The following is a 15,532-nucleotide window of genomic DNA, read 5'->3' on the forward strand; positions in this document are numbered from 1 at the left end:
TGTGAGGCGACGCGTCCCAAAAAACGGAAGGGGGGCTCAATATTTAATTTTAATTTTTAAAAAAATAAAAAAACTAAACAAATCTTTGCAATTTTGTAGTATAGACCCACACTTCGTACCTCCGTAGGTGTAGAATGTAGGTGTAGTGTCAAGTTCACTGTGTATTGACCTATGACGTCATTATGCCACGCCCACTTGGGAAACCCCGCGCGCCCCCTCGCGGGAAAACTTGCGCGCCCCCTCGCGGGAAACCCGCGCGCCCCCTGGCGGCTGCGCCCCCTCGCGGGAAAACACTGCGCGGGAATCTGGCAGTCCTGTCTCTTCTACAACTGTATCTGTGACGTCATTGGCGGGAAAACACCGCGCGCCGTCTATTGGGAAATTCCTCTCTTCTACAACTGTATCTGTGACGTCATTGATAAGAGACGAGAATGGATAGCTTTAAACGTACATTGACAAGGGTTAAATCTTCTACAATTGTGACGTCATTCGAAGAATTGTTGTATTGCGTAACGTATATTAAGGGGTGGCGGCAAAGGTTTATCATATCATTGTTAAATGAAGATGTGTCAAGTTCATGATTATGGTATTGTTTTAATGGTAATTAAAAGGTACACGTAAAAGCGTAATTAATATATAAGAAATTCATCTTAGACGTAATAGTAGAAAGCATAATTAGCCTCTGAAAATCAAAGTGTTACTGGTGTGTTAGCGTCTATTTGTAAACCTTGGCTAAATTCTGCCTATAAAAAAGAGTTATAAAAGATAGTCAACAATCATCAAGATCAAGATGCCATATTATATGCAAGACTTGCACCCGGACTGTTCAGCGGCCATAGAACTAATTCAACACTTGACGGAGGATGAGTTGAAAGACTTGCTTAACAATGATGAAAGATTGGACGGAATGGTCAAAGACTTGAGACAAGTGAATAATGCGCTCTTTGCTAGTAACAAGAGTTTGGCGGAAATCAATTTATCCCATCAACTCAGAATTGTCGAGTCACGTCAGCAACTATTAAACCTTTATGAACAAGCTGTTGAATTGAAAAAAAAGTATAAGAAAAGAAATCCAAGATTGATGAACTAATGAGACAAGTTTCTCTGGATACTACCTTGGTTTTATTTCAAACTGCCGCTGCCCAAGTTGAAGGAGAGACTGAAAGCATTGCCCAAAATTTTTTGGAGACCCAACTTTGTGTGGAGCTTTTTCTGGAGATGTTTTTGTTGCATTTGAGGAGAGTCAAAACTGAGAAAATGTCTGATATTTTAGATCAAAGTTCAAGACAAAACTCCGCAAGCTCTTCTTATTTTGGAAATTCAGCTAGGGCTAGCCCATGGCCTGCAAGACCCGCTACTTCACCATCATTACCAAATGAGGGTTTCCCCTTACAATACTCCACTCCCACAACCTCCTCTTGGTTATAGAGTACCCAATTATTATCCTAATCGATAAATTTTAATTGTATAATTGTTTTTCACTTTTAAAAAAAGACATTAGTTTGTTAAATTGTAAATAGTGCTCTTTTGTAGATGTTTGATTAAACCATCAAAATTTTAATTGTATAATTGTTTTTCACTTTTAAAATAAGACATTAGTTTGTTAAATTGTGAATAGTGCTCTTTTGTAGATGTTTGATTAAACCATCAAAATGTCAAAAATATTTGTAGAAAAAATGCTTGTCAATTAATTGTAAAGAAAAACAGAAAATATTGTGTTTTGGTGTGTTTTATTACAGTTTAAGTGAATCTTAGAGTGATTTATTGCAGTTTTAGTGTGTTTTATTGTGTTTTACTGTGTTTTATTGTAGTTTTATTGTACCTTAGTGTGTTTTATTATGGTATAGTGTAGTTTTAGAGTGTTTTATTGTACTTTTAGTGTATTTTACTGTGTTTTGGTGTGGTTTTATTGTACTTTTAGTGTGTTTTGGTGTGGTTTTATTGTACTTTTAGTGTATTTTATTGTGTTTTACTGTGTTTTGGTGCGTTTTTATTGTAGTTTTAGTGTATTTCAGTGTATTTTGTTGTAATTTAAGTTATTCGTCATAATTAAAGTGTGTTTTATTGTACTTACATTTTTATTATTATTTTTTATTTTTTACACAAAGATGATTTTCTCTCATCAGGTAAAGTTTGTCGCATTTGAAACAACGGTTTTTCGTGTCGCATTTGGTGGTTTTTAAATGCCAAAAAAAAAACAAATTTTACAGTGTACGGTCGTGGTGCCTCTCGCTTTTATAACGGATTTAGCCGTAAACCGACAAGGTGTACCTTCTTCGGAACATTCGGCGTTACGAGCGTCCTTCGCTGACGAATACGTACCGCATACTAAACACACTCTATCCGGACTCAAAGGTTGAAATTTTTTTCTATCGGGTGTATGTGATTATTTTTGTTACAAAAACAGTGTGATGTCTTAAAGGACAATTGAGATCTCCATCGCAATAAAACGTTTGTCCGGCGTGATCTGGAAACTCAATAAGGCTTCCGCCGCATTGATAACATCCAGTCGGATAAGGTTTCATTTTATCGGCAGATATATTATGAAGAACTAGAACTAAACGATTTTTTCGACTAATGCGTTAGCAAAAACTAGAAACTGTCAATTAAAAATTAAAAGCAAAAACAAAATCTATCAACGTCGACGTACTAAGCATTCAAAATCAAGAATAACTGAATCAGAACTCTGGTTATCCAGCAGATATACTTTTCGTAACGGGGGGAAAGAATCATATTATATTAATAAATCCACGGTACTATCGTCATCAACCGAATACACCCTCAAGTAACATTGGCTCGCTCGTTAACGTATCTGCCTTTAGACTCGTTGTTCTATGTATCACGAGTTCGAATCCCTTATAGAGAGTCCTTAACAAGCGAACCAAGGTTAGTTTTGTAAAGGATATATATTTTTATCTCTTATAATAAACAGTTGCTTTTATAAAGCGAAAACAAGGTTGGTTGACGTCAAAGATAATTCGAAATATATTTTTCTCTCTTATAACAGTTGCTTTTATAAAGCAAAGACAAGGTTAGTTGACGTCAAAGATAATTCGAAATATATTTTTCTCTCTTATAACAGTTGCTTTTATAAAGCAAAGACAAGGTTGGTTGACCTCAAAGATAATTCGAAATATATTTTTCTCTCTTATAACAGTTGCTTACCCACATTTCGTACCCTCCGTAGGTGTAGAATGTAGGTGTAGAATGTCAAATTCACTGTGTCAACGACCTATGACGTCATTATGCCACGGCCACTTGGGAAACCCCGCGCGCCCCCTCGCGGCAAAACTCGCGCGCCCCCTCGCGGGAAAGCACTGCGCGGGAATCTGGCAGTCCTGTCTCTTCTACAACTGTATCTGTGACGTCATTGGCGGGAAAACACCTGTCAGTCTCTTCTACAACTGTATCTGTGACGTCATTGATAAGAGAGGAGAATGGATAGCTTTAAACGTACATTGCCAAGGGTTAATGACAACTGTATCTGTGACGTCATTGATAAGAGACGAGGATGGTTGGATAGCTTTAAACGTACATTGACAAGGGTTAAATAGAAAATCTCTCATTGAGAAAGTGTAATTATGGAAAATAAGTTAAGCCACACCGATAGGTTAGTAATGGTTTGAAAGCAATTACCTATACTAAACTGGCCTATGTTGGTAATGATGTCGCAAAGTAGAGGTTTGGGTCCGTAATACCTTACTGGAAAAGGACTGATATGTGTGTAGAGTTATGCTTGCAAAAGGAACAAAGATGTGACAGCCCAAACGGAATCAAATACCAGTACTAAGTTTCAAAATACAATCACAGAAAAGTAAGCGTGTGTAAATACTCTCCTTTCAAATCTGTCGTATTCAAAGCAATTCACGTCTAATTTTTCTATTAGTATCGTACTAAAGCCAACGGTAGCGGCAGAGGCTACCCCGTTTACGGGTCAACACCAAACGCAAGGACTCGTCCTAACGTGTCTAAACCTAACCTAACTCCAAGTTATAACAATGTTATCACTGATTCAAGGCAGAGGTTACCCCGTATAAGGTCAACACCAAACCAAAGTACCCGTCCTAACGTATCTAAACCTAACCTACCTCCAAGTTATAACAAAGTTATCACTGATTCAAAATCAATCACCGATAGGCTAGTAATGGTTTGAAAGCAATTACCTATACTAAACTGGACTATTTTGGTAATGATGTCGCACTTACAATGGTTTAATAGTCGCAAAATCTCTTCCAAGGTATAAATGTTTAAGGGATTTGTTTTTATTTTCAGCTAAATTGGCATCGAAATCTGAAAGGACTCGACTTTAATTTTTTTTACCAACACCTGTTAGTTTGTCATACCTTTTGCAATTACTAGTTTTTTCAGGCATTTTCCTCCTGTCATATGTTTATATTTACTACCAAAGTTCCAACCAAGGTACTAGAACCTATTTTGTTTTTCCCCCTTTAGAGTAAATTACGACTGGTTATTTTAGCAGTCTATGTTAAAATAGTTAGTTTTACCAGGAGCAGATGACAAAGGAGTCTCGGACGCTAGCTTCCACAATATAGAGGGCAATGGGACCCGCGTACGTCACAGCTGTAGCGGTATCGTTTGCCATAGAGGCGCTATCAGACATTATAGCAGACGATGCTTTTGGTGGATTATGTCTGGCACCAAAGTCTGCTGGGAATTTTTTTTTGTAATAACGGACTAACGGTGGCTACTGAGGTTCGTCTTACCCGATCGCGACATAAATATACACAATATAATTACTTTATTCAAACGGCTGTAATCGTTGGTATTAAGATAAAAGATAAGACTACATTTTGTGACCTTAAAGGTAGGAATTAATTGACTGCTACAAAAGGTGGGAAACGAAATCACTGTCTCTTACTTTTTGGGTTTTAAAAGATCGTGAGTGATTTCTTTTCTCAACCTCTTGTAGCTATAATTTAATTCAAGAAGAAATTTAGAAAAATTGGCACTGAAACACATTTTAGTTTTTTAATAGTGTACATACGTTATTGGCTGGGCTTTTCATTATCAATTTTAGTCTGAAAAAAGATTAAAAAGCCGTTGAAATCCATTTTTTAACTCTAATACTCGTTAAGCCTAGGCTAATTATAAGCAGACGATACGTATTTTTAAAGAGAGGCTCCAGACGCGATTTCCCAGATCTCCTTTCGAGACTTTGCAGCCACGCTATTGGTTGGAAAATAAAGCTCAAATTTCCTACGAGAGGTGGCACTGGCGTAATGATTTTGGTAAATAACCGTGACGTTCGCGGATCCCATTGCCCTCTACATTATGGAAGCTAGCGTCCGAGACTCCTTTGTCATCTGCTCCTGGTTTTACGTTAAACAGTCATATTATAAGAAAATTTGAATTGGAACCTCCCAGCCGACTTCAAACCATGTTGCAATACAATCAAAGTTTAGAATCAAAAGACCTGGTTTGTGGAGATTTTTCAACGCCATACGATTGTATGTGCGATTATCGTGAAGAAGTTGCGTGGGATGTTGACACCATCTACTTGTCACATGATAGCCAAGAACTGTCACTGTTAGATTTTGATCACTAAGAGGTTAGGTTAGAATAACTTGAATCATTTTTCCTTACTCATTGAGAAAAAAACCACCTTGTTTAATTTTAAATAGGATTTTGATTCCAATAATTTCGTCATTATCTCACAATGCCTGGTTTACAAAATTCCGAGCTTCTAATATGAAATTAGCCCAAGAAGCTATGGAACAGATTTTGGCTGTTATGAAAAAACTGTCTCCAATGAAGAACTCTATTTAGATAATATAGGAGTTAAATGGTGTATATTCGTGCAAGTTATACTTATAATGACGTGATTTAATGTAAAGATTTGTATTTTAAAATAGGGATTTTGCTCATAAACATGCATTGGTTTTGAAAAGTAATCCAAATGTATATTTTCATACTTTGGACCTATCAAATAACCTAATAGAAGATAAAGGTAATATATTTTCTAATTAATTAAAACTATACTTAATAATTTAAAACGTTTAGCACAAAATTGACATTTTTGACACAAAACATTAAAGAAAAAAAATAATACAAGACTGTGAAAAAAAACAAAACTCTTAATGATAAAATCTTGTCAAAACAGAAAATAAATGTTACCATTAAACATTGTGGTGAAATGTTGTATTATGAATCTTAATTTTTTTTTAACCGATCAAATCTTTTTATAATTTTTTCGTATGGTGCTAAAGAAGGATAATATGTTTTGTTCTGATGTTTGAATTTAAAATAAAAAAAGACTAAGAGTTAGGGTTAGGGGTTTGAGGTTCGACTACAGGAGTCGTGTCCGGCTGCTTCAGGTGGTAAGGGCAACCCATGACTTTGATGCTGTTGTATTAACCATTCAATATGTTGCTCTTACAATACGAAGGGTATTTCCTCAATCGGGTCAGGTGCTCCTTCATGAATTCTCGGCCTGACCCGCGCTATCTGTAAATTTCTCCATGACGGGTGTTTTTCGTACAATTCATCATCTTCCTCTTTCATTTTAATATTATATAATTTTTTTAAAATTTCCTAAAGTAATATTTAATTATAAAATTATAAGACACAATTAAATCAAAATTTCTTTATTTCGTGCACTTTAGGAAACTATCGAAAATTGGTTTTAAAAAACAGTTTTTATTTGTATCATTTTCTAAACTGTTCCATTCACTGCCTTTTAAACTTTTCGGACAACCGTGATACACGCAACCATTGAACTCTAGGATAATTTCAGGATCCTTTGAGTAACCATCAACTAAATAAGGTCCAATTCTTTTTTCTCCTTCAGGAGATAGGGCTGTCTGTATTTCTACCTTCATTTCTTTACTAACCCAGGCCAACCACTTCATAGCTTTACTACTTTGGTTGTATGATCCACGATAACCTGGACTAGGTACTACACCCAATGTATTTTTTTCTAAATATTTGTGTAAAAACACGTTAGTACAGGCCCCCGATATAGTAATAGCTCCGCAATTAAGAGGATCTAGACCCGATGCTTTTTTGTAAAGTTCTCTAAATTTTGTAATTCCTTTTTGTAAAACTACCACATCTTGTACAGCGTATTCCTCTAATTCGGTCATTATTTTGTACGTGGATTGTTTACCGTTTTCACTATACCATAAATCAAAGGCTTGTCGGTCCTTTTCATTCATAAATTCAGGTTGAAATACGGTCTTTTCAGGTAACGGACCTTCATAGTTTAAAGTGTCCTCTTTTAAGAAAATATAAGGAAAAAACTGTTTTTGTAACTACCCAATTGAGAAGTTTCTGTAAAGGCTCTCAGAGGAAGCGCCACGATGGAATAACTACAAATAAACCTAAAATTTTGACTTTTAATAAAGAGAGCTAGAATTTTAGAACCGTCGAATATGACGTCTGGTTTTACATGGTTACTAATTAACCAATTTAATATAAAATACCTATCAAAACCTTTAAAATTGTGGGCCACTATAGTCAAATTTTCAAATTTAGGTTTACTTATTTTTATTCGTTTATTGTTCCTTGTATAAGATGTCTCATCTTCTGTTTGGGTCAGATATTTCATAAACTTATCAACACAATCAAAACCTCTAAAAATTTGATAATCGTATTCGGTATCATTAATTTGCATGGCCGAAACTAATAGAACTGGGGTATGTTTAGAGTTCATATCAATAGTTTCACAGTCAAAATAACAAAATCTAGTTTCTTTAAAAGTATCATCAAGGGGTTGAACGTAACAGATTTTAGGAGGGTGCTCAATTTTACATCTGGAACAAGTTGTAAGACATTTATGTTTGTCATCGTGAATTTCTTTGCAACATTTTAAGCACCGTTTAATTTTTAAACAAGTGCCATTTTCTATGTGCAATTGGAAACATCAGGCCCTTTAAAGTATCTATTACAGTTTTGACAGCGAGATATTTCAATCTGAGGGTCTTCGTGAAAGGTTTCAGAGTAACAATACCAACATTTGGTTTTTTGATTAAAACATTTGTGTTTTTTTGCATTCTTTGATTTAGTAAACGTTGTTAAACACGTATTGCAAACATACTGGCTAAACTTTTAATGACGTGCATGTGTTGATCTATTTGTAATAAAAAAAAATTTTTCTCCGAAAACATTTCACCTTGATAAACCTTTTTGAAATTATCATTAGCACTGAAAATAACTATTTGGTACTCGGGTTGCAATACTTTTTGAAACATTGAAATTTTGTCTAAACTAACGGGACCAATAGGCACATTGGCCTTGGCATGAAGCTTTAACGCTTCTTCTTTTTGCAAAGGTCTATGACCTAGTTGTATACGTCTATAACGATTAAAATCAAAAGTCAAAGTACTAAGCTTTTGTTTCTTTAAATATGTAAAATCAGCAACCATCATCCCGCAAACGATTGCTCTTGATACGCATAGTTCAAAATCGTTTATTATGGGTAAAAATGTCCTTCCTTTCTGAATATATTTGTCGAGAGCTATCATCGATCTATTTTTAACAGATCGACGACCTGATATTGGTACATTAACGTTTAAAAATATAGCGTCGAGTCCGACATCACCCTCGAGAAAAAAATTTCGCCGGCTTTGACTTACTTGACTAATGGCAGTCATTAATCTTTCGGCCGTTAACTCATTTCGGGGCATAAAATTTAAATTTATAGCATTTTCCAGTAAGTCAGACCTAACACAAAATCTAACGCTATTGTAACCTTGAGAAGATTCTAAAATTGTATCTATAATGGATTGAAAGATTTTTATCAATTGTTCATATACTTCTGTCAATTTGATCATATGAAGGTCTTTAAAAATAATTTTATATTCAGAGGCTAAACAGTTGAACTTTCGAGAGACAGTTTGGTTAACTTTTGATAATTCGTAAAACCTTTTAGGATTAAAATAGGAAAGATCCAAAGGCACTTCTTCGTCTGATGACATGGTTTCTATTTGATCTTAGGCGCGACTTGAAATAAAACTCTTGACGTATACCTAGGAAACAAACTAAAATATCTAAAATAATATACACTATAAAGTTCTAAAATAAAAAGTATTAATTTTCTAAAAATACGTTTTAAAAATTCTTTATTGCGTACATTTTCAAATTTCTTATTCAGTTACAGGTATTTTCTTTACAACATTATCTATAAGACTGACAACTTCTGGTACTTCATCAAACTTTAAATTTAATTGTTTTTCGCGCATTTCCCCCCTATATTTTGTTAGTAAATAACCCGTATCTTTAAAATTATCCAGTTCCAGCATTCCCGGGAAACATAGGGTCTGCTTTAGGGTACCGCATGGTTTGCTTAAACCTTTTTTAACTTCTATCAAATCTACCGAAATACATATTCCATATATAAGGGGTTTTTTAAAAGCGTATCTTCTGATATCTATATATAATTTATTGTTTAATTTAATTAATTTTACACCGATATTTTCACTCTGATTAAATTTAATTTCGATAGTTTCCCACGTTTGATTTGCCGTCTAAAGACAATAATGATACAATTGGACATGCAGTTTTAACAACGTGGAAAATTAAAAAAATCTTACCATGTTCAAAGTCATCGAGAGAATTTAGATAGATGGTCGAGAGATATTGGCTCAAGTAATTGTACGCTACGAATTACGGCGTTATATATACTATATCTAGAACGGTCGACGTATCACGTTAAAATAAGTACATTTTGAACTATCATAGATATAAATAAATCTTGTTTCCGTTTTACAAAAACAGCTGTTAGTTATAACGGAGAAAAATATATTATAACCTTGACGTCATACGTATATTTCGAAATATCTTTGACGCCAACCAACCTTGTTTTTGCTTTATAAAAACACCTGTTAATTATAACGAAGCAAAATATATTTTTATCACGGTATAGGCGCTATATTATTCACCTTCAGGTACAACGAATCCTCGGGTCCTAGCTAGTTTGATAGTATTTTATGGAACGAAGTCTATAACCAACAACTGTAAGTTATAAAGGAGCAAAATAAATTTTTATCATGGCTAACCTTGACGTCATACGTATATTTCAAATTATATTTGACATCAACCAACCTTGTCTTTGCTTTATAAAAGCAACTGTTATAAGAAAGAAAAATATATTTCAAATTATATTTGACATCAACCAACCTTGTATTTGCTTTATAAAAGCAACTGTTATAAGAGAGAAAAATATATTTCGAATTATCTTTGACGTCAACCAACCTTGTTTTCGCTTTATAAAAGCAACTGTTTATTATAAGAGATAAAAATATATCCTTTACAAAAGTAACCTTGGTTCGCTTGTTAAGGACTCTCTATAAGGGATTCGAACTCGCGATACATAGAACAACGAGTTTAAAGGCAGATACGTTAACGAGCGAGCCAATGTTACTTGAGGGTGTATTCGGTGATGACTATAGTACCGTGGATTTATTAATATAATATGGTTCTTTCCCCCCGTTACGAAAAGTATATCTGCTGGATAACCAGAGTTCTGATTCAGTTATTCTTAATTTTGAATGCTTAGTACGTCGACGTTGATAGATTTTGTTTTTGCTTTTAATTTTTAATTGACAGTTTCTAGTTTTTGCTAACGCATTAGTCGAAAAAATCGTTTAGTTCTAGTTCTTGATAATATATCTACCGATAAAATGAAACCATATCCGACTGGATGCTATCAATGCGACGGAAGCCTTATTGAGTTTCCAGATCACGCCGGACAAACGTTTTATTGCGATGGAGATCTCAATTGTACTTTAAGACATCACACTGTTTTTGTAACAAAAATAATCACATACACCCGATAGAAGAAAAATTTCAACCTTTGAGTCCGGATAGAGTGTGTTTAGTATGCGGTACGTATTCGTCAGCGAAGGACGCTCGTAACGCCGAATGTTCCGAAGAAGGTGCAACTTGTCGGTTTACGGCTAAATCGTTATAAAAGCGAGAGGCACCACGACCGTACACTGTAAAATTTGTTTTTTTGGCATTTAAAAACCACCAAATGCGACACGAAAAACCGTTGCTTCAAATGCGACAAACTTTACCTGATGAGAGAAAATAATCTTTGTGTAAAAATAAAAAATAAAAAATAATAATAAAAAATGTAAGTACAATAAAACACACTTTAATTAAGACGAATAACTTAAATTACAACAAAATACACTGAAATACACTAAAACTACATTAAAAACGCACCAAAACACAGTAAAACACAATAAAATACACTAAAAGTACAGTAAAACCACACCAAAACACAGTAAAACACAATAAAATACACTAAAAGTACAATAAAACCACACCAAAACACAGTAAAACACACTAAAAGTAAAATGAAACACTCTAAAACTACACTATATCATAATAAAACACACTAAGGTACAATAAAACTACAATAAAACACAGTAAAACACAATAAAACACAGTAAAACACAATAAAATACACTAAAAGTACAATAAAACACTCTAAACTACACTAAACCATAATAAAATACACTAAGGTACAATAAAACTACTATAAAACACAGTAAAACACAATAAAATACACTAAAAGTACAATAAAACTACACTAAACCATAATAAAATACACTAAGGTACAATAAAACACACTTAAATTATAATAAAAAACTTAAATTACACCAAAACACACAAAAACTGCAATAAATCACTCTAAAATTCACTTAAACTGTAATAAAACACACCAAAACACAATATTTTCTGTTTTTCTTTACAATTAATTGACAAGTATTTTTTCTACAAATATTTTTGACATTTTGATGGTTTAATCAAACATCTACAAAAGAGCACTATTCACAATTTAATAAACTATGTTATTTTAAAAGTGAAAAACAATTATACAATTAAAATTTTGATGGTTCAATCAAACATCTACAAAAGAGCACTATTCTCAATTTAACAAACTAATGTCTTATTTTAAAAGTGAAAAACAATTATACAATTAAAATTTATCGATTAGGATAATAATTGGGTACTCTATAACCAAGAGGAGGTTGTGGGAGTGGAGTATTGTAAGGGGAAACCCTCATTTGGTAATGATGGTGAAGTAGCGGGTCTTGCAGGCCATGGGCTAGCCCTAGCTGAATTTCCAAAATAAGAAGAGCTTGCGGAGTTTTGTCTCGAACTTTGATCTAAAATATCAGACATTTTCTCAGTTTTGACTCTCCTCAAATGCAACAAAAACATCTCCAGAAAAAGCTCCACACAAAGTTGGGTCTCCAAAAAATTTTGGGCAATGCTTTCAGTCTCTCCTTCAACTTGGGCAGCGGCAGTTTGAAATAAAACCAAGGTAGTATCCAGAGAAACTTGTCTCATTAGTTCATCAATCTTGGATTTCTTATACTTTTTTTAAAATTCAACAGCTTGTTCATAAAGGTTTAATAGTTGCTGACGTGACTCGACAATTCTGGGTTGATGGGATAAACTATGGCCGCTGAACAGTCCGGGTGCAAGTCTTGCATATAATATGGCATCCTGATCTTGATGATTGTTGACTATCTTTTATAACTCATTTTTATAGGCAGAATTTAGCCAAGGTTTACAAATAGACGCTAACACACCAGTAACACTTTGATTTTCAGAGGCTAATTATGCTTTCTACTATTACGTCTAAGATGAATTTCTTATATATTAATTACGTTTTTACGTGTACCTTTTAATTTCCATTAAAACAGTACCAAAATCAAAATAAACTCCTTGAAAAAAGGTTGAAATTCTGAGTCAAACTAAAAATTACAATGGATTGCGCAACTTCCAGCAGAGACCTATCATTAACCCTTGGCAATGTACGTTTAAAGCTATCCATTCTCGTCTCTTATCAATGACGTCACAGATAAAGTTGTAGAAGAGACAGGACTGCCAGATTCCCGCGCAGTGTTTTCCCGTGAGGGGGCGCGCGGGTTTTCCCAGGTGGGCGTGGCATAATGACGTCATAGGTCATTGACACAGTGACCTTGACTTTCTACACCTACATTCTACACCTACGGAGGTACGAAGTGTGGGTCTATACTACTTGCTTTTCCGCAAAGCCAGAGAGAGTGCGATACGTCACTCTCATATATTAATTCAGTCCTCCATCTTATTGGCCGAGGTATCTATAGGACAAGCTTCTACTAAAAAGTAAACTCGACTATTACGCGGTTGAGCGCTAGACCGGCGACAAGTTACGTTGGTAGCGCCCGTAGAGAGAGCCGTATTCAAGCCCGTAGACCGCCGTAGCCAAGGCCTAGCAAATCGTGGTATATCGTAACCATTTTTATGCACTATAAGGGTACTTATAGTGATCGGGAACAGTATATAAACTAACCGCACTCCTAGAGTTAATACTCTGACAGTCTTTTATAATACAATTTGGCGTTTCGGCAATTAATTTTGATTCAGATTGATCAACGAAACGACTAACGAGAGCTAAACATACTTGAAGACGAAATTGTCAGACTCAAAAAATAACCCGACCTAAATTTTTCTGCTTGGAGTGCTAAAATCTCATTGGCTAAACGCTATTTAAACCAGCCAGTCATCTGGCAGGTCTGGCCAAGCACGACAGTGAAGTTTAGAGATAGGGGTTAAGGGTTTTGTCCATATAAAATTTTATTTTAATTATAAAATGAAAACTATCGCTAATAATTTAATTTCAGTAGTACCACTATCTTTATAAAAGTACTATTGACGCTAAGAGACAAAACAAGTTTTATGGGTATACCATTCCTTTAAAGCTACAAAAGTACTAAATGCATCATAATTACGAAAATGCATCATAATTACGAAAAATATTTCCACATATTCATTTTATATTATGGAAAAAGGGAATATTAGCCAAAGCGGACAAAATTCGAAATTCGCTCTCCCTCCTTATAATACCCTCGCTCCCTCTCTTTAAACCTCGCACCCTCCCTTCAAAACATTCCCTCTCTTTCAAAACCTCGCTCCCTCCCTTCAAAACCTTCCCTCTCTTTCAAAACCTCGCTCTCCCTCTTTTTAATACCCTCGCTCCCTCTCTTTAAACCTCGCTCTCTCCCTTCAAAACATTCCCTCTCTTTCTAAACCTCGCTCTCCCTCCTTATAATACCCTCGCTCCCTCTCTTTAAACCTCGCTCTCTCCCTGCAAAACCTTCCCTTTCTTTCTAAAACTCGCTCCCTCTCTTTAAACCTCGCTCCCTCCCTTCTAAACCTTCCCTCTCTTGGTAAACCTCGCTCTCCCTCCTTATAATACCCTCGCTTTCCCTCCTTATAATACCCTCGCTCCCTCTCTTTAAACCTCGCTCCCTCTCCTTATAAAAGCCTCGCTCCCTCTCCTTATAAAAGCCTCGCTCTCCTTCCTTATAATACCCTCGCTCCCTCTCCATATAAAAGCCTCGCTCCCTCTCCTTATAATAGATTCACTCCCCCTCTTTATAATAGACTCGCTCCCCCTCTTTACAATAGCCGCGCTCTCTCCTCGGAAAAAACGGGCGCTCTCTCCTCGGAAAAAACGGTCGCTCTCTCCCCTCAGGAAAACGGTCGCTCTCTCCCCTCAAGATAGCGTCCAAGCTTGCTTGTTTTTTATCGTTGCCTTCCACAGTACATTTTTTTGTTGGGATGCGCTATTTTGCAAAGCCATACAGTTGCGGTGAAGATATTCAAACAGCTCGTGCTACTTTGAAGACCGTAGTTCAGGAGACTCATACTGCAGACTCTGTATAGGTTGGAATTATATACAAATTATTACGGATAATTACAGATAATTATAAAATAAAGTGCAAAATAAACTAAAATCTTATTATTCATATTTTTTTCATGTAATACCATGCCAATTTTCTGGGTAATTTTAAAATAAAGTGACGTAGCTTATGGTTAAAAAGACAAAGTTCTGGTGCTTAACTATGCAAACACGATTGTCAGATATTGAAGAGGTAATTTCGGAATTTACTCGGGTACAAGCATGCTTGTTGTAGTGTTTCTCGACAGTCATTTAGGCGGTCCAAAACAGTCCGAAAATTAGTGAGTGCACTTTTCGGCAAATTGCAAAATGAATTAATTAATCTTCATTAACAAATTAATTCTAATATTAATTTTGTCTGTAAGTTGTACTCAAGCATTTTTTTGTGCAACTTTAGAAATAATTGCTTTTGTGTTATGAATTGAATTCACTTTAAGGTATGTTTCCATTTCTCCCCATCTCAGATTGGTGGTTGCCCATTTCCGCACAGTTTTATTTTTCACACCGTAAAAACCCATAGCCCGTTTCCGCACAATTTTTCATAACCCATTTCCGCACAGTTTAATAAAAAAAAACATTTTTACTTTCTTTTAGAAACCTTAAGCTTGGGCTGCTGACTCATTGGAACGAAAATAGGAAAAATATGAGGTTTTATGATTATAAAATTTTCGATACTATTTAACGATAGATTTAATTTTGATCCAGATTTTACAAACGGTATTTAAAAAATGCTCCTTTTACATCTATTTTTTTAACAAAAACACACTTAATTTAATGCTAACGTCTATCAATACACTTTTCTTTATAGATAGTTATATTGCAATGGTC

The 15,532-nt window shown here is 34.9% G+C and overlaps 1 protein-coding gene and 1 long non-coding RNA gene across 2 annotated transcripts; one reads left to right on the forward strand and one right to left on the reverse strand.

Moving 5' to 3' along the window:
- The first annotated feature begins 790 nt into the window (after nt 1–790).
- On the forward strand, nt 791–1,428 carry LOC149676495 (vacuolar protein sorting-associated protein 37B-like). The gene is made up of 2 exons (XM_089838761.1): nt 791–1,007; nt 1,064–1,428. The coding sequence occupies exons 1-2, from the start codon at nt 791–793 to the stop codon at nt 1,426–1,428; spliced, it is 582 nt and encodes a 193-aa protein (XP_089694887.1).
- Nucleotides 1,429–4,501: 3,073 nt separating this feature from the next.
- Nucleotides 4,502–5,270, reverse strand: LOC149676496 (uncharacterized). The gene is made up of 2 exons (XR_016366762.1): nt 4,725–5,270; nt 4,502–4,665 (listed from the first exon to the last, which is right to left on the reverse strand). It is a non-coding gene; the product is annotated as an uncharacterized LOC149676496 (long non-coding RNA).
- Between the last annotated feature and the right edge of the window lie 10,262 nt (nt 5,271–15,532).

The sequence above is a fragment of the Phalangium opilio genome, unplaced genomic scaffold, assembly GCF_054372755.1.
Source record: "Phalangium opilio isolate 3A_F unplaced genomic scaffold, DU_Popi_V2 ptg000046l_1, whole genome shotgun sequence".
Taxonomy (NCBI): Eukaryota; Metazoa; Arthropoda; class Arachnida; order Opiliones; family Phalangiidae; genus Phalangium; species Phalangium opilio.